General features: G+C 40.7%; 1 protein-coding gene across 2 annotated transcripts in view; it reads right to left on the bottom strand.

Annotated features, from left to right (window-relative positions):
• Window positions 1-531: 531 nt before the first annotated feature.
• HTR2A (5-hydroxytryptamine receptor 2A) overlaps window positions 532-19,705 on the bottom strand; it is a 66,054-nt gene continuing 46,880 nt past the window's right edge. For both annotated transcript variants that reach the window (XM_006072566.4, XM_044926798.2), the window contains exon 4: window positions 532-4,513. In XM_006072566.4, coding sequence (XP_006072628.1) covers window positions 3,714-4,513 — 800 coding nt within the window. In that variant the 3' untranslated portion in view covers window positions 532-3,713. The remainder of the gene's footprint in view (window positions 4,514-19,705) is intronic.

The following is a 19,705-nucleotide window of genomic DNA, read 5'->3' as shown; positions in this document are numbered from 1 at the left end:
TCAGGTGAAGCAAGCAAAGCAAGCAACTTACTGCCAGGCACAAGATAGGTTCTTAATACATGGAGCTAGAAATACCTGGAAAAGATCCTTGTTATTTCTACTTCCCTTTCCCCTACATTCAGAGGTGAAATGATGAATCAGAGCAACTTTCCTGTTTATTCAGTGATATTGCATCTCTCCTTTAAATAATTCTTGAAACTAGCTTGTGTGAAAATATGTGTGTGTGTGTGTACCGATGAATGTCTTTGGGTACACCTGTATATGTGTACTCACAGGCAGGTGTACCCACAGGTGGGACCAGATATGGTGACGAAACATGGAGCATTTGTCTGCTACGGATAACTAGAAACTGGACCATCACCATAAATCTAACTCAACCGGGACGGTCCTAGCTCTTGTGACTGAGCTCCAGAAGCACAGGCTTTGTACTCTCAAAATACCTGGATGGTACCTGGAGCTCCCAGCCTGATCACTTGGGAGGTTTCAGGCAACTCTCTTTAGCAGATACAGCGATAGACTCACAAAACTGCCTTTATTTTTGAGTATACTTTATTTACAATTATTTATTCTTTCTCAAAATCGATTTAGCCTTGATTAAAATCGTAACATAAAATAATCTTCACTCTATGTGTTCCATATGGCACAGAATAATTTAACACTTTATAAATACGTTTCATTGATGCACAAGTGGAGAAAGCACCCTTTGCAAAAGCAGTTACAGTAACTTAGTTCAATTTGTCTATGGTAGCACTTTAAAAAATGACCATGAGATGGTGCTGTGCCCAAGTAGATTAAGCATGTTTTAAACAGGTTTCTCTAACTATGACACTTAATTCTTTTCTTTAAATGTGGAAGAATCTACCATTCAACTTAAAGTAAAATAAGATTGGTCACTCTACTTTAATATTGACTAGGAATGAGTCTTTTAATCACAGATCCATAAATAAGTCAAGGACTGTTTCAATGGAGTAAGAGGTATGTTAAAAAGCCTTAGTGGGAATTGCTTGGTGGTCCAATGGTTAGGATTCCTGTGCTTTTGCTTCCAAGGGCGTGGGTCCAGTCCCTGTTCAGGGAGCTAAGATCCTGCAAGCTGTGTGATGGGGCCAAAAAAAAAAAAAAACTAAACTAAACTAAAACACCCACAAAACGTAGTAATTTGAAAATCCCGACTTAACAAAGAGCCCAAAATTACCATTTTATTTAGGATCAATCAAGTATGTAAAAGGAACAGTGCTTTCATCAACCTCATAGAATTGTGTTAGTCTTCCCACAAAATTAGGTCAACTTCCAGTTTATTTAAAGAGCTGACACCTCTGTTACATTTTAATCTGCTTTGACAGCAATGGAAGATCATAGAAACCTTAGAACATGAAATTCACATTTAAATTGACATGATACAAACATGCACACATGTGTATATACTAAATGTTTTCAGTAATGACTCTTGCTTTCCTCCATATAAATATATAAATATTGAATAAAGTGCATGGGAACATGTCTGTACAAGTATACAGATACATGTTTGTCTATATACACTTGAAGAGATAATTATGGAGAGAAAAACAGACACATTTGTAATATATATGTAGTCAAAAGACATATCAGGCAGTATTTATGTTCATTCTGACCAAGATTGAGAATATGGGTGTAGAATCTGTAGTCTTTACTATATAATGAGATGTACAGAATTATAAACTAAGGCAAAATACATTAGAGCAGAGACTTTTTAACCTTTGTATCAGTATGGTATAATCATTAAAATAGTTCAGTTCAAATGGAGCCTAGATATTAGCAGCTTACCATAAATTCTAGCTTTGAAAAAGACACCTTTCAATGTACTTAAAAGGACATAATTATTAATAGGATAGCCCTAAATGCATTTCCAAATTACACAATGGTATTTCCCACATTCTTTAGGTTTCAAATAGAGTTTTTTTTCAAATGTCGTAGAGCAGAAAACTATTTTTGACTCATACAGAGGCTTTAGTATTGTAATAACATATCTAACATCTGTTCCAATAAGAAAGTGCAGTTTAAATTAGAGTAATGTAACATCAAGGTGAATTAACTACTGTTCATCTCTGTCTCTTTAGCAAACTTTGCTACAAAATATTACATTACCACTTTTTTAGGGGTAGGAAGTCCAGCGTCAGTAAGTAATAAATGAGCTTGTTTTTAGGAAAGTGGAGCAAAAATTTCTCTTAGTATTTGGTAGTCAGAGTTGGGGTCAAGGTTGAAGTGCGTATTCCTAAATTAATTTGCAGATTTTGACCTTCAGTGGTATTTTCCCCCTCCTTCATTTGGTGGGTATTCATGGGCAAACGGTCAGGAAACTGACAAGACGATCCTCAGAGTGGAGACAAACCTGTTTCTGAGCCAGATGAGAAGGAAATAAATTGAACTGGTTCTCTAAATGTCTGTTAATTACTATTTTTGATAAGAACCATTGTAATTAGGTTATTTGTCTTTAAAGGCAAAGATCTTGTTTTAATTATTTTTATAACTTTATACCTAGGGCATTTCTTCACACGTAGTGTACACTCAATCACCGATTGTGAATCCAAAACAGAGCGGTTTTAGTAAATAACATACATTGATCTGAAAGCATTGATTTACCTAATGGATGCCAACAGGAGGATCACTGAGTTTTACAGAGTTGTCCCAAGACCCCATGGACTGGCATGCTGCAGTCCATGGAGTCACAAAGAGTTGGACAAGACTGGGCAACTGAACAAACAAACCTAAGATTCTACTGCAGTCAGTAGCCAAAAAACCTGAGTTTGTTCCTCAATCCTGACAGTTACATCAATACTGCTTTACTGCTCAGAGGAGCGCATGCACAATGCAGTCATTAAAGGGCAAGATACCAAACACTTCTGCGGTGCTGTTTAGTAGAAGCAATTTCTAGAAATGTATCTGGTAATGTTTGATTATCCTTTTGATAGGTTTACCTAGTAGAGCAAACACTAAACAAGACCACATTGGAAATTCAGAATAAAGCAGGAGTAGTAGAAGAGAAAGCAGCAATAGTTACTAAATAACATTTCAAATCTTGTTCACTTTGGAGAAGAATTAACTTGAAGTGCAGCAAATGCCAACAGCTCTGTGAATATTTCAAAATGACATCTATGAAAAAGCAGGAATGAAAGAGTTGTCAAGTGTTTCTTTTAAGTATCATAGCAATACAGATTTCCTAACACTGTCCTTAGGGTCTTTTTGTTGTTGTCATTCAAAATATATATCATGGCAAATTTTACAGAGAATTTTTCTTTATGTAAGAGGCCATTATATGTAACCAATATTTCACTATTTAGAGCTATTTTTATTTACAGCAAAAGGTACCCAACTCATGCCATCAATTGACAACATAGCAGCGAGGTTTCCACTTGAAAATAGAAGACAATTTAATTTATTTATGGCCTCATTGTAATTATACAATAAAGGCTAATTACTTTAAAGACACATCATTTACAATGTTAAAAATAATATCGGTAAAGCTCACAGCTGAAATGCTGTCAGAATATTTTTGAAGTGCACGTTTTGTGGTATTGAACCCTGCTTTTCATTGACAGAATAAAATGAGGCATATAGATATTATTGTTGGTTCCACTAGACTGGCCTAATTTTCTCCAGTCTCCCAATGTTTTTCCTCCTCCCAGAGAGGGAAAACGGACTCCGTGTTGCCCTCCACGGTTGCTATGGCAACCAGCCCATCAGACACAGCTAACCTTTTCGTTCACTGTGTTGCTACTGTCTGCAGGAGCATCTTCGGGATGCTCTTTTCCTAGAGCAACCATAGTGCAGTCATTATCTGTCGTCTTGTCATCTTTCTTCGAATTCTTTTTAGGTCCCATTTGGAGTTGACTGGACTTATAAGCCAAGGCCGGGATAGTGTTCACTAAAATTAACTGCAATGGTTTTTTATTTTCCTTGTACTGACACTGAATATACCTGGAAAAGGCCGACCTATAGGTCTTATTGAACAGTGTATACACCAGCGGGTTGACTGCTGAGGAGAGGTAACCGATCCAAACGAACACGTTGAGCAGGGCTTCAATGACATCCCTGTTGCAGGCCTCTTTGCAGATGACAGCCATTATGTTGGTGATGAAGAAGGGGCACCACATCACCACAAACAGGAAGAAGACGATGCCCAGCACCTTGCAAGCCTTCTGCTCATTGCTGATGGACTGCATAGTCCTCCTGCCGTAGGAGCCTGGCTCCCTGTGGATGGACCGCTGGAAGAGCTTTTCCGAAGACAGGGAGCTCTGAGGCAGGAAGCTGAAAGAAGCTAGTTTGGTCCGTGTTCCAGGATCACTCACACACAAAGTGGCTTCTTTCTGGAGCGACTTGATGGTGAGAAAGTAGGTGATCACCATGATGGTTAAGGGAATGAAAAAGGCCACAAAAGAGCCAATCAGGACAAAGTTCTCATCCGCGAGTAAGCAACTCCCTTCCTTAAAGACTTTGGAATCGTCCTGGAGCCCAAAGACTGGTATTGGCATGGATATACCTGGAGATGGACGGAAAATGAGCCACGATTATTAAGGAAGTGAGTATATGAAGGCAAGAGTGTTACCGCATAATGATGGCTGTTAGAACAATTTTATATCAGCGTTGTTTAAAAGCTTAACATATACTTTCAAAGAGAATTAAAATTCCCTTGGACTTACTTATCTGTTTCATTAAGTATACATTACATAGTTCCTTATATTTATATTGTCCTACATAGACAATCCTTTACTTATAAAGAAATAGCAATAAATTACTTTTCTTATGCTATGTTTTTCTGATTATAAAATTACACTTATTGATTGAAGAAGAAACAGACTGAGACAAAGATATTAACTGAAGAAGAAACAGACTAAGAAAATAAAAAAAGACCAATGATGCCATCACTCAGAGATAATCATCCTTAACAATTTGATGATGTTTATTTTAGATACACATACACCATGCACACATATTTAAAAACAAATTCAGATTCTATTTCATGTACAGTTCTATAACTCTTGTTTTTCACCTTATGCATCACGAGCGTAATTTATACAAATAACTTCATAAAATTAAAAACTTAATGTATTTCTTTCTAGAAAATTAGGAAAATGAAAAAAAAAGTAACAAGTTATGAATAATAACATGTATTCTTGCCATTCAGGGGCACCCATAATTTGCTTTTTCCGTAGTTTTAGTTTTCCATTTACATGCATATGTAAATATATATATATATATATATATGCGGACAATATTTTATGTATAGCTTTAAATCTCATTTAATGTTAAATCATATAACTGCATCTATTTTTAATCATTTTTGAAAAATATGATTTTCTAATGTGAATTTAAAGTAACTTTAACCTGTTTTGATTCGTTTTTTTAAAACAATATTTTTATTATGGAAAACTTCTGACATATACAAACACCACAACACAAAATCCAGCACAATGAGCCTACCACCCAGCTTCAACAATGATCAGCTGGAGGCCAATCTTGTTTCACCCATATCCCCACCTGCTGCAACCCTCCCATGTTATTTTGAAACAAATCTAAGACATCATATCATTCAATCTGTAAATACTTTTGTGTGTTTATAAAAGCCATGAACTCTTAAAAATCCTGATATTATCATGATACCATTCCCATTTCTACATGGAAATTTAATATTTCTCTAATATTATTAAATACAGAGTTGGTACCCACATTCCTAATGTCCCATAAAAGGTATTATATATTTTTTAAAATAATTTTGTAAGTAAAGCATTCAGAAGGGTGGATTACAAACAAATTACCAGCCACGGGCTTTTCTTATTGACACATATAAGATTTGGGGACAGAATAAGCCAAACATATGGAAATTTGAGTCCATGGTCAAGTTGCCTTTTCACTCAAATTTGGGGAACTTTTAGAGTTGTTAGGCTCAGGCAGAGGAAAGCATAGAGGGAATAAAGGCAACAGTTGGCCTCTAATCATGCTAGTTTCTCTTCCACCATCACTGTACAGTTTTGGGGAAGTGGGAATGTCTTCCTTTACTGGTCTGGGAATGGTCAGGCCAGGAAATCACGTGTTTGTCATAAAGGAAGAATCAGGATGATCAGGATGATGCAGAAAGAATCAAATATTCTTTTTTTTTTTTAGTTGTTTTTGGCTGTGCCGGGTCTTCATTGTTTTGTGTGGGCTCTCTCCAGTTGCGGTGAGCAGGGGCTACTCTTTGTCATGGCGCATGGGCTCCTCATTTCAGGGCTTCCCTCATTGTGGAGCACAGGCTCTAGGTGAGTGGGGTTGGGTAGTTGTGGCTCATGGACCCTAGAGCGCCAGCTCGGTGGCTGTGGTGCATGGGCTTAGTTGCTCTTCATATGTGGAATCTTCCCGGACCAGGGATGGAGCCCGTGTCGCTGGCTTTGGCAGGCAGATTCCCAACCTCTGCGCCAGCAGGGAAGTCCTCAAATGCTCTTTATAGCTTAGTTTAAGGTTGCTTCCTTCATGAAGGGTAGAAACCACAGCAGCACCCTGGACAAAGTCAGCAAAAAGTTTCTATCTCCTGCCCATGTTTTCAGCTCCTTCAGAACTGTATATCAGGGGGTGCCCTGGTCCTTGCTTCCGACCACCATTTAGAGTCTAATAAGTGGTCACAAACCAGCCAACAACAGTTTCATTCCCATGCCAGGAGCTACTGCTTGCTTGACTCTTGCTACCCATGGAAAACTTCCGTTGAGTTCATCTCCATCCAACCAGGGATTGGACTGTCCTAACCTCACGTCACCTCACACTGGCCATCCTTGCAAGGAGGGTACATCAGCTTGAGTTATTGTAATGCTGGACGCAAATCTTCCTCAGTGACTTTGGCCATTATGGTCACAGACTGAACTGACAGTATCTGTCACTTGTCTGTGCAAGGCCATCCCAGGATTCTTGGAAGGTGGAGATAAATGACATCAGAACTATTCTTAAGGACACTCGGTGTGTGTGATGACTCTTCATTTCCTTCATTCCTCTCTGTCCCTGGCCTGTTTCTGGGAACATGCTGTGGGCCAAGAAGAGATGGAAGAAATGTGGTTCCAACAGGAACATCCTCTGACGTTTTGGATACATACCAGTTTTGCTTATCCTTCAAAAGACTCCTTTTTAGAAAAAAATACTTTTTTTAATTGGAGGATAATTGCTTTACAATAATGTGTTGGTCTCTGCCATACATCAACGTGAATCAGCCATAGGTATACATATGTCCCGTCCCTCCTGAACCTCCGTCCTACCTCCCACCCCATCCTACCCCTCTAGATCATCACAGGGCACTAGGTTGAGCTCTCTGTGTCATACAGCAAATCCCTACTGGCAGCCTATTTTACGCGTGGTAATGTGTGTGTTTTCACACTACTCTCTCAGTTCGTGCCACCCTCTTCCCCTCACTGTGCCCACAAGTCTGTTCTCTATGTCTGTGTCTCTGTTGCTCCCTTGCAAGTTGAGATGCGGTTTCTAAGAAGAGTGTTTTGTTTTTCTAGGTGTTTGCACTATCTATAGAAGGTGTTGCCTGTATTAATCTACACAATCTTTGTTAGTGTAGTTGTTCACTACTTAGAATGGATGCAACCGATATGCTTCCATGGATGTGGTGAGGATAAAACGAACCAAAGATGCAGAGGACCCAGGAGAGTGTTCAGTGCAGAGTAGATGTTCTGCCAACGGGACGTAAACACAAGAGCAGCCTTTTCCCAGGATTATTCAGATTAAATACATTCACTTGATTTTCCCCTAATTTTGTCATATTTTGCTTTGCTTGTATATTCTGGACTTTAATGTATGAAAAAGTGAAAGCTGCTCAGTAGTGTCTGACTCTTTGTGACCTGTTGGACTATCTAGTCCATGGAATTCTCCAGGCTAGAATACTGGAGTGGGTAGCCTTTCCCTTCTCCAGGGGATCTCCCCAACCCAGGGGTTGAACCCAGGTCTCCATCATTGCAGGTGGATTCTTTACCAGCTGAACCACCAGGGAAGCCCAAGACTACTGGAGAGGGTAACCTATCCCTTTTCCAGCAGATCTTCCCAACCCAGGAATTGAACCAGGGTCTTCTGCATAGCAGGCGATTCTTTACCAACTGAGGTACCAGGGAACCCCACTTTAATGTATATTAGATCTTAAATCAAAAGAAATTAAAAAGACTGTTGGCTATTGGCTCTATAGTTAATAAATAATGATGTAATTATTATCTTCTGCCAGGGTGACGAAGGGTCTCAATCAATTTTAATTCTGTCCAGCTAGAACTGTTGATTGCTTCTCTAATGTGATGAATTACAGCCATTACGATTTGTCATGATACACATAAATAAAATACCAACCATCCAAAAAAAGTGTTTTATTTTGTTATTCAACTCTTAGCTGTGCATTTTCCTGATTAATACAGAGGAAGTCACCACCTTGAGAGCCTCTTGCCCTATTTGTATGTGACCTGGTAATTTATATAAGTGGCAGTTCTCAATTAACCAGAATATAGGATTGCTTAAGAGACCAAATTCTTCAATCATTTTCAATCATTTGGAATTCAAATGTGTGTCCTTGTTTGGGGAGAAGACATTTTCTCTCTCTTTCTCATACGTACACCCTTCCAGAATGGCCCAACTTCTGTGGTCAGGGAGGGAGAGGAATGACCATAGAAGCCGAGATTCCTCCGTTAGGTCTGGGGTGAAGAGCTACTGTAAAGTGGGTGGGGCGAGAGGCACAGGTGGGTCCTCGACTCGGGGGACCTTGGCTGGGAGGGACAGAATGAAGTGCTTAGGTCTTTAATGGCCATTCCTCTTTACGTGTAACAGAAACACCTTGAATGCTCTCAGATACCGTTCTTCTCAGTGCCTCGCTCAGAGCAGATGGTAAACAGGGGTTTAGGGAGAGACTAACTATACAGTTAAAGTAATAGTCTGTAAAGGAGGGGGAGGTATTTTACGTCAAAGAAGCAGAACACTCAGAGAGACTTTGTGGACACAATAAGCAATTCAAAAACGCTCCTACCAAGAGCGATGGAGAAGCTGGCAGATAGCCGAGACTGTGGTCAGAGCCATCTACAGTGCTTTAATTTTCTGGTTGCTTTGTTTGATAATAGCTGCTTTTGAAGACCTGAGATTGCCTCTCACTTGAAATTTCTGCACATAAAGCGTTTTCCTTTATGAACAAACAGACAGTAGTTTGAGCTACTCTGCATTTTAATATATTTTTCTGAGGAGTGGAAAACAGCCAACGAAATTCAGTATCAGTATCAGATGCTCCTTGCGCATTGCTTATTTCCTTTTATTAAGACTAAGACAATGAAGTGAATAGGAACCTTAGACACCCAGGAACATGAAGGTTTCGGCTGATGATCTTTCTTTTAGGGTAACCCTGTTTAGAATTTGCATACAAAGTTTGCCCCTCTGGTTAACACCTTACCACAGTCAGGGTGAATGGCCTTAACTCTGCAGCACTGACTGTGAAAAGCAAACTTTATTCTCAGTCCTAGATTTTTACACTTTAATACCTTGGGACTGAAGGTATTTCTGAGACAGTGTTTCCTTGTGAAATAAGAAGCAGAGATTCTCTGATAGGGAGCCAGTGGGAATCCCCAGGGCCTCAAAGACCAAATTTTGCTTCATAGGTTTCTTTCTCCTGAAACTACTACTCTTCCTTTGCATTTTAATACATGAGTATTTTTTTTTAAGTAATATAAATGGATTTACTAGCAGTTTGACAGAAAACACCACACATGGTAACAGCAGGCTACCCATCATAGCGTAGGGAGAGATAGGTTGCATATATAGGCCAACCGGAGCTGGGACTTAACTATCCTTCTAGTACAGAGCTTCTAATATAGCTCTGAGTCTGCTCAAGAGTTGCTGAATTCCTTATAAATCGATGGTCTGCTAACGAGGCAGGTGTACATAACAGGGAAAGCCAGATATACATGTCAGTTACCCAGGAAATTGTATGTTTCTTCTTAGATAAATTCTGAATATCTCTTTTTATTCCCTAAATAATCTTATTTTTTTATTTATTTTTGGCTGTGCTTGGTCTTAACTGCTGCTTGGGCTTTTCTCTAGTTGCATGCAGGGGCTACTCTCTAGTTTCAGTACACGAGTACATTGCAGTGCCTTCTCTTGCCATGGGTGGAGCGCAGGCGCTGGGGCTCCCGGGCTTCAGTAGTTGCAGCACGTAGACTCAGTAATTGTGGCTTCCGGGCTCTAGAGCCCAGGTTCAGTAGTTGGGGCATGTGGGCTTAGTTGCTCCACAGCATGTGGGATCCTCACAGGTCAGGGATCGAACCCATGTCTCCTGCGTTGGCAGGCAGATTCCTTACCACTGAGCCACCAGGGAAACCCCTGCATATCTCTATTAATAAACTGTAGCTTTTCAAAGTAGTTTTACAGTTATTCATTTACTCTGGATTGATTTTATTTTTACAAAATTGTAAAAATGTTATCCACACTGCCCTATAGGCAGATAAACATTTCACTTTATAGAAAAACTGAGGTTTAGCAAGCTTAGGTAATTTGTTTAGAATCACACAGCAATTTAGGGGCAAAATCAAGACCCAGTCTTAGGCTTTTCAGTTCTTATGGCTGATTTTTTTTACCTGCTTATTTGTTCCTTTTATGGTAGTTATAACAGTCTATGACTGTATCAGAGGTCCTTAACATTGGTTGTAGGAACACGGTGATAGCCCTAAAATTTCCAAAATTTATGTATATGTATATTGTTTTAGAGAAGATAGAGCCTTCATTAGATTATCAGAAAAGTTCCTGCTCCCAAGGCTGTTAATAACCCCTGAATTATATCAGTGCCCTACCTATAGAATACACACACACAATCCCCAATGATCCTCTGTACCTTGATGTTTTCTTTTTCATTCTTTACTCTCAAAGTCGAAACTTTCTCTAGTGAGACATTATCTTTGAAGCCAGACAGATATTTAAAAACTGAAATCCTTATAATCAATACCTAGTTTCTTTTTTATATTGCAGTTATTCTCAACCTTGTGTGCATATTAATATTACCTGGGGAGCTTTTGAAAATTTCATCACCTGGGCTCCATTCCCAGAAGTTCTGACATTAGTACTTTGAACAATACTAATGCTCAGGTCCTGCTAAGACATTATTATTAAAACAAAAGAACACCTAGCTGATCTTAATCTACAACCAGTGTCAAGAACCCAAGATGTATAGGATTAAAAGTGCAGTAAAAAGTGTTGATTGTGAAATAAAACCAAATCAAGTAAAATTTAACAATTCTGCCCTTTGCCTTCATTAAATAAATCTATTAATTTTCCAACCGACTCAGGCCAACTTCCTTCAGCAAACAGCAAGGCAACGTGGAGAATTGATGGAGAGTGGTAGTTAACTGGGGGAGAAAAGTGTTGAGTGAGGTTATTATGTTAAGCTCCAAGTCTTTGTCGCAATTCTTTAACTACTATGACTAAATGTCCATAAAGCCTTTCAAGCTTGTATTCTGCCCCAGTCCATATACGATTCTTGGAAGGAATGCTCCAAGTCTGCCACAGGACATGCAGTTGTGCACTCACCGCCCAAGCTGGTGGCCTTGGTTCCCTGTCCTTGCTTCCTAGAAAGATGACCTCTTGCTCTTCTGACCCTCATTCCTTTTCCATTGTGTTTATAGCCCAGAAGTTGTGCTTTTTTAAATTTAATTTTTATTTTATGTTGGTGTACAGATGATTTAGGGCTTCCCAGGTGGTTCAGTGGTAAAGTATCTGCCTGCCAATGCAAGAGACCCGGGTTCGATCCTTGGGTTGGGAAGATCCCCTGGAGCTGGAAATGGCAACCCACTCCAGTATTCTTACCTGGGAAGAAATCCCATGGACAGAAGAGCCTGGAGGGCTACAGTTCATCGGGTTGCAAAGAGTCAGATACAACTGGGCAACTGAACAGCCACAACATAGTTACTAAGTATACAGCTAAAGTGCTTTAGTTATACATATACATATATCCATTCATTTTCAGATTCTTTTCCTGTGTAGGTTATTACAGAATACTGAGTAGAGGTCCCTGTGCTATACAGTGGGTCCTTATTGATGATCTGTTCTATATAATAGTGTATATATGTTAATCCCAAACTCTTGATTTACCCCCCACCCTCAGCCCCAATGAAGTTGTGCTTTTAGTGTGACCATCTTGCACTGAAAGGTCAAGAGACTGCATTCTGACTTGCTGAAGGTGTGTTTTCAGCTGTGGACAGTTCACCTGGAAGTCCATCCAGGTGCCTCATCCCAGGCAGATCAGTGTCTTTCCACCACCTTCTTCACTTGACCATATGTCATGAAGCCCAGATAGAATCTGAATGATATGATGGAATTTGAAAAAAATGATCAGAGTCTCATTTTCTTGTTGGAATACAACAGAGAAACTTTTCAAATTCTTTCATTCAACTTGTCATCTGTATTGATAATAAGTGGACGTCACACTATCCATCAACGGAAAAGTGTCCTTTTCTAGACCGTATATTTAGCCATGTGCTCAAGAGCAAAGGTTTATTTACAAAATTTCATCTCTGCCCAACATACGTCTTCGAAGAACTATATCTTTTCTTCCATGTGTTTAAAAAGGGATAGAGTTTTGGAGTGATTCCTCCTGAAAGCCTGAAGAATGAATTTCACATGTGACAACTCACTTCAGGGCCTCTGGGCTTAGAAGGCCTGTGCAGAAACAGTGTCCCTAGTGCTCGAGCCCACCCTGTAAGATCTCTGTGATCTGGTCTTAATGTCATTATTCATCTTTCTCGATTCTGACACAGCCATGTGGTGTTCTCTGTCTTCTTTATGTCATATCTTGAACTGTAAAGGATATTACATGTGGCTTGAAAAAGCAAGAGAGTTCCAGAAAAACATCTATTTCTGCTTTATTGACTATGCCAAAGCCTTTGACTGTGTGGATCACAATAAACTGTGGAAAATTCTGAAAGAGATGGGAATACCAAACCACCTGACCTGCCTCTTGAGAAACCTGAATGCAGGTCAGGAAGCAAGTTAGAACTGGACATGGAACAACAGACTGGTTCCAAATAGGAAAAGGAGTATGTCAAGGCTGTATATTGTCACCCTGCTTACTTAACTTATATGCAGAGTACATCATGAGAAACGCTGGACTGGAAGAAACACAAGCTGGAATCAAGATTGCCGAGAGAAATGTCAATAACCTCAGATATGCAGATGACACCACCCTTATGGCACAAAGTGAAGAGGAACTAAAAAGCCTCTTGATGAAAGTGAAAGAGGAGAGTGAAAAAGTTGGCTTGAAGCTCAACATTCAGAAAACGAAGATCATGGCATCTGGTCCCATCACTTCATGGCAAATAGATGGGGAAACAGTGGAAACAGTGTCAGACTTTATTTTTCTGGGCTCCAAAATCACTGCAGATGGTGACTGCAGCCATGAAATTAAAAGACGCGTACTCCTTGGAAGGAAAATTATGACCAACCTAGATAGCATATTCAAAAGCAGAGACATTACTTTGCCAACAAAGGTCTGTCTAGTCAAGGCTATGATTTTTCCTGTGGTCATGTATGGATGTGAGAGTTGGACTGTGAAGAAGGCTGAGCACCAAAGAATTGATGCTTTTGAACTGTGGTGCTAGAGAAGACTCTTGAGAGTCCCTTGGGCTGCAAGGAGATCCAACCAGTCCATCCTAAAGGAGACCAGTCCTGGGTGTTCTTTGGAAGGACTAATGCTGAGGCTGAAACTCCAGTACTTTGGCCACCTCATGTGAAGTGTTGACTCGTTGGAAAAGACTCTGATGCTGGGAGGGATTGGGGGTGGGAGGAGAAGGGGATGACAGAGGATGAGATGGTAGGATGGCATCACTGACTCGATGCACATGAGTTTGGGTGAACTCCGGGAGTTGGTGATGGACAGGGAGGCCTGGCGTGCTGCTATTCATGGGGTCACAAAGAGTTGGACACGACTGAACTGAACTGAACTGAACTGACTCTTTGGCTAGTAGATCTGCCTGCTCCACCTGTGTCTTCCAGTGGTGTACTTGGGGCATGGCGGTGTCCCGCCGCTGGAGCAAGGGGTCCCATTCTGTGTACCTGCAGTACTTCGGAGGGTTACCTATTAATCCAAGCTCAACTTGTGGAAACACAGAAGTGCATAGCAGAAGAGACTCCTGAGGGCACAGGCCTTGGAAAGAAGCACATTGTAGGAGAGAAATACTGAGAATATCTGGGGATGCAGGGCAGAGAGAAATGCGGTATCTAAAGCACGTTGGTTTGTTCGTAAAAGCCTTGAGCACCTCGGGGGAAGGAAGATGCTCTGTATGCAGAATCTGGAAGGTACAGTCTCACTTCTCCATTTTGCCCCAGATCAGTTCCAATGCCACTCTCTCCCCTGAAATGCTCTGCCAGCTCCTGGGGGGCTCCAGAATTTCTCTGTAGCAAGGACCTGGGTGGCAGCTGGCTGGGTGTGTGGAGCAAGGCAACTTGTCTTGTGGCTACATTTGTTTTTACTTTGACTGTATGATGATTTGGGGGTGATCTGGGGGCTATAGATGGAGATCATGTTCCCAGACCATAGTCTACATTTCTTTTAAGACGTATCTCATGACATCATTCTTTTAAGACACCCCTGGTATGAAGCCTTTCCCTAATTGTTTTTCTCTAAAATAGGAGCCTTTTTCCTTTATAGACCTTTATGTGAGCGTGTGTACTCAGTTGCTTCAGCTGTGTCTGACTCTTTGCTATCCCATGGACTGTAGCCCACCAGGCTCCTCTGTCCATGGGATTCTCTAGGCAAGAATACTGGAGTGGGTTGCCGTGCCCTCCTCTAGGCGATCTTCCCATCCCAGGGATCGGACCCAGGTCTCTGCATCTCCAGCATTGCTATAGACCTTCATCACCCCCATAAATCATTTATATTGAGCTCACCCACTCTTCTAATGCCTTAGAATTTTTCTCTAGAATTGCCATTTCAACCATGAGATGATAATCTCATTATGATATTCGATTATGTGACATCGATTGTTTTACTTATTGCAGGTTCCTCCAGTAGCTAACGCAGCGCTGCTCATATGTGGGTCTGGGCAAATGCTTGTGGGACTGATTGAATGAATGAATGGAAAGAGGAGAAAAGATGAGGAATTACAAAGGTAAATTGTAATAATTCTTATAGACATAACTTGAATTTACTGGATTATTTCATAATGTTATCCTTCATTTTTGCCAGAAAAACACAATAAATGAGCTTACCAGTTAGCCACCTAGGGCAGAGAGAGGGAAATCAGATAATTCCGGGATCCTTAACTTGTATACCTTCTGAGAAAACTACATAGAGGATTAACCAGCACACGAGCTGACCATCTCAACAGCTATAATCACAGGGAAAAGATGCTGAGAAATGCAGTGTCTGAGGGAGAATCAGGAGACCTGGGTTTATTCCTGTCTGTTCTGATTCATAACCTAGATCTAGGGTTGTTGTTTTTCTCAAAGTTCTCCTTCAGGTAAATTACACAGGTTACATATTAGGAAAGTAGCACAAGAGAGTGAGGAAAACACAGAATAAGGCATCACAAGACACGGGTTTGCATCCTGACTCTGTCAGTCACTAGCTGGGTGACCGAAGATGGCTTAATTGTGACACCTCCCTCTGTAAGGTGGAGATAATAAAAAGAGGCCTTCCCTAACTTACCTATAGGGCCTTGGTGAGAAAACAAGGTAATGTGTCTGAATTATCTTGTAACTTTTTAAGATAGCAGTTATTATAATGTCCTTGACACTATGCTTGACTCTGAGTATACCACAGAAGACCTTTGAGAACCTTTGTGAAGCCTAAGATCTTGCAGGGAAAACAAAAGACACACAGGTGATTTAGAAAGAGAGCAGTGCAATATTTAAAATGGATAACCCACCAAGTCCTACTGTAGAGCACAGGGAACTCTACTCAATGTTATATGGCAGCCTGGATGGGAGGGGCATTTGGGTGAGAATGGATACATGTATCTGTATGACTGAGTCCCTTTACTATCCACTTGAAACTATCACAATATTGTTATTTGGCTATGTGTATGCACTCAATCGTGTCCGACTCTACAACTCCATGAACCGTAGCCTGCCAGGCTCCTCTGTCCATGGAATTTTCCAGGCAAGAATACTTGAGGTTATTTGGCTATAATCCAATTAAAATTAAAAAGTAAAAAAAAAAATTAAATAAATAAAGAAGAAGATAGCAGTGTAGGATAGAATGAGACCAAGAGGAGAAGCAGGTGATGTGGATAAACCCTCCTACGCGATGTCAGAATGTGATGGTCATTGTGGGTTAGTGTCTCTGGGAAAGAGTTGTGTAGGACACTATGTGGTTAAGCTGGGTTTTGTAGGTCAACAGACTCTGGACACGGAGAAGGCAATGGCACCCCACTCCAGTACTCTTGCCTGGAAACTCCCATGGATGGAGGAGCCTGGTAGGCTGCAGTCCATGGGGTCGCTGAGGGTTGGACACAACTGAGCGACTTCACTTTCACTTTTCACTTTCATGCATTGGAGAAGGAAATGGCAACCCACTCCAGTGTTCTTGCCTGGAGAATCCCAGGGACGGGGGAGCCTGGTGGGCTGCCGTCTATGGGGTCGCACAGAGTCGGACATGACTGAAGCGACCTAGCAGCAGACTCTGGACAGGGGTCAAGTCCAAAGGTAGAGGGGCAGGTATACTATTGCTGAACATAGAGGGCTGTAGTACACCTGCCAGGGTGCGCTGACCAGGGCTGAGTTCAGTTGCTGTCAGCGACAAGAAGCAGTTCCTCTCTCTGTGATAGCAACCTATTTTAGTCATTCATCCAGTGATCAAATATTAATTGAATATACAGAGAACTAGGTACTTTAGGAACTGACAGGAAGAAAGTGCTTAAGTCTATAATCACTGCGATTCAAGACTTCTGGCTGTCATTCACGAACTCATCAATCCAAATCAAGACTAGGGAGGAAGAGCATACAGAGGTGTAAGCAGAAAATCTAGGTTTAGGCCTGGCATCAAATTGTTAAAATGCAGTTAAGGTAAATCTTGATATTTTTTTAAGGCAGGTATAATGCAGGATGGCAGGCTTCCCAGGTGGATCAGTGGGAAAGAATCCGCCTGCCAACGCAGGAGATGCAGGTTTGATCCCTGGGTCGGGAAGATTCCCTGGAGAAGGAAATGGCAAGCCCCTCCAATATTCTTGCCTGGAAAATCCCATGGACAGAGGAGCCTGGTGGGCTATAGTCCACAGGGTCACAAAAGAGTCAGACCCCACTTTGCGATTTAACAACAACAATGCAGGATGGTAATTCGCAAATATTTTGGTCTCAAGACTCTTTCACACATTGAAAAATTATTAGGGACTCCAAAGAGTTTTTGTTTCTGTGGGTTATATCTATAAATACTTCTTGTGTTAGAGAAGAAAGCTGAGAACACTTAGAATAATAATTTACCAATCCATTTTAAAACAAAATTAATAACCCATTACATATTAACATAAATAACATTTTTATGAAAAATAATTATGTTTTCCAGAACGAAACAGTGAGAAAAATGGCTCTGTTTTGCAGTTTTGGAAATTTCTTTTATGTCTGACTTAATGGAAGACAGCTGGATTCTCACACATGCTTCTGCTTCAGCCTGTTACATCACATGCCACGTATCCTCTGGAAAATTCCACTGCACCCTCATAAAACAATGAAAGGGAAAAGAGAAAATGACACCTTATTTCCCCAACTTTATCAAGATATATGGCATATACCACTGTGTAAGTTTAAGGTATATAATGTGATGATTTGATACACATGCACTTTGCAAAATGTTTACCACAATAAGGTTGGTTAACACATCCTTTATCTCATAAAATCACCATTTTGTTGTTGGTACAGTGAGAACACTAAAGTGCTGTGCTCTTAGTAACTTTCAAATATACAATATGGTATTGTTAGCTACAGTCACCACGCTGTACCTTAGATCCCCAGAACTTATTCATCTTATAACTGGAAGTTTGTACTCTCATTTCCCCCAACCCTCAGCCCCTGGTAACCATCATTCTGATCTGTGTGTAAAAGTTCAATGATTTTAGATTCTACATGTAAGTGGGATCATACAGTATTTGTCTTTCTCTGCCAGACATTCATTTAGCATAATGCCTTCAAGGTCCATCCATGTTGTCACAGAAGGCAGGATTTCATCCTTTTTAATGGCTGAGCAATATTCCCTCTATATCTATACGCACCGCATTTTCTTATCCATTCACCCATGGGCCCTTAGGTGTTTCCATATCTTGGCTATTGTGAATAATGGTGCAAACAACGTGGGGCGGGTATAGACATCTCTTCAGGACAGTGATCTCGCTTCCTTTGGATATGATGATAACAGTGTTGATGACGATGATGATGTTGGTCATGATAATAGCATTAGCTTGGCTAGACTTCCTGAAAGTGTCCCAGAGATCCCTGGAACCCACACTGAAAACCACTGATAGAGAAGAAAAAGCCACCAGCTTCGACTCAGAAAACTCAAGTTTGGAGCCCCTGTGACCTTAAGCCAACCACTTAATCCATCTGAGCTTTTTCTCCCATAAAATGGGGGATTATTTAATAGTATCCCCATTAAAGAATTCTCATGAGGACTATAAATGAGAATTGCCCTACTGTTGGTAGTAAATATTAGGTCTTAACTTGTTAAGTCTTATTCTGTCTAGCAGACAGAAATAACAGAGAAAAATGTTCAACAGCCTTTCTTAATGTGCAGAGTCCTTCATTTTATGTGAAAATCTCTGCTGTGGCTGAAACCACCAAAGTTTCATTGCAGACCTGGTATGATGAGGAAACTTCTGTTTTCCTCGTCCACTGAGTATCAGAGCTTCCTGCTTCATCAATGTCACGTCTCTACCAGGGACTCAATTCTGTTGCCACTGGGAACCTGACACCTCAGCTACCTCCATGCTGGCAAAGACATTCTGTGGTTTTCACTTTGCTCTTTTCCATATCACAGTTTTGCCAAATGCTGCTCTTTGGAGGAACCTCGGCCATGAGCCAATGTCTGACTGGCAAGGAAGGCTGGGAATTTGAGTTCTGCCTCTTGGGAATTTCTCCAAATACAGAAAGGTTTGTTGGAAGAGATGGCCGGCTATGACTATGCCAGATACCCATCTCACCGGACCTACTGGGCTAGGGGCAGGGAAATGCCTTTTTCAAAGATGACAGTGCTGGAATTCCCGGCTTTTTGCTACTTGCCTCTTTCTTCCTGTGATTGTCCTCTTTCTCTGTCATCCCTGCAGTCAGCACATGCTCAACTATTTAATACATAGATCATTCTGGAAATTACATACTAACAGGTGTGAACTTGAATGCACAGGACACTGGCGTAGTCATATAACTGAGTTCTGTGTTGGGGTATAAGAAGATGGAAGAGTAGTGCTTGGTAAGCTGAACAGTGTCTAAGGACGATCAGGTTCAATTAAGGAAAAAAACACACTGTGCAAGCCAAACAAAACATCTGTATGCCAGACCAATTTTTCATTATTCAATTAGCTTGGCATAGGTTTAGAGCTTTAAAAAGGTTTTTTTTTTTGCATTGTGTATTCGCCCTGCCCCCATAGCTGCTGGTGTAAATAAACTGCATCTCCTGTTGGTGGAAAAAAAAAAAAAAAATTTAAAGTGTTTTTAAGTGGATTCTTCTTTACTCCCATCTCTTATAGGTTTCTCATCTTGCCATGTTCTTGGGGTC

This window comes from Bubalus bubalis, chromosome 13 (genome assembly GCF_019923935.1).
Source record: "Bubalus bubalis isolate 160015118507 breed Murrah chromosome 13, NDDB_SH_1, whole genome shotgun sequence".
Lineage (NCBI taxonomy): Eukaryota > Metazoa > Chordata > Mammalia > Artiodactyla > Bovidae > Bubalus > Bubalus bubalis.
The sequence above is the reverse complement of the archived record's forward strand: the minus strand, read 5'-3'. Positions and strand labels throughout refer to the sequence as shown.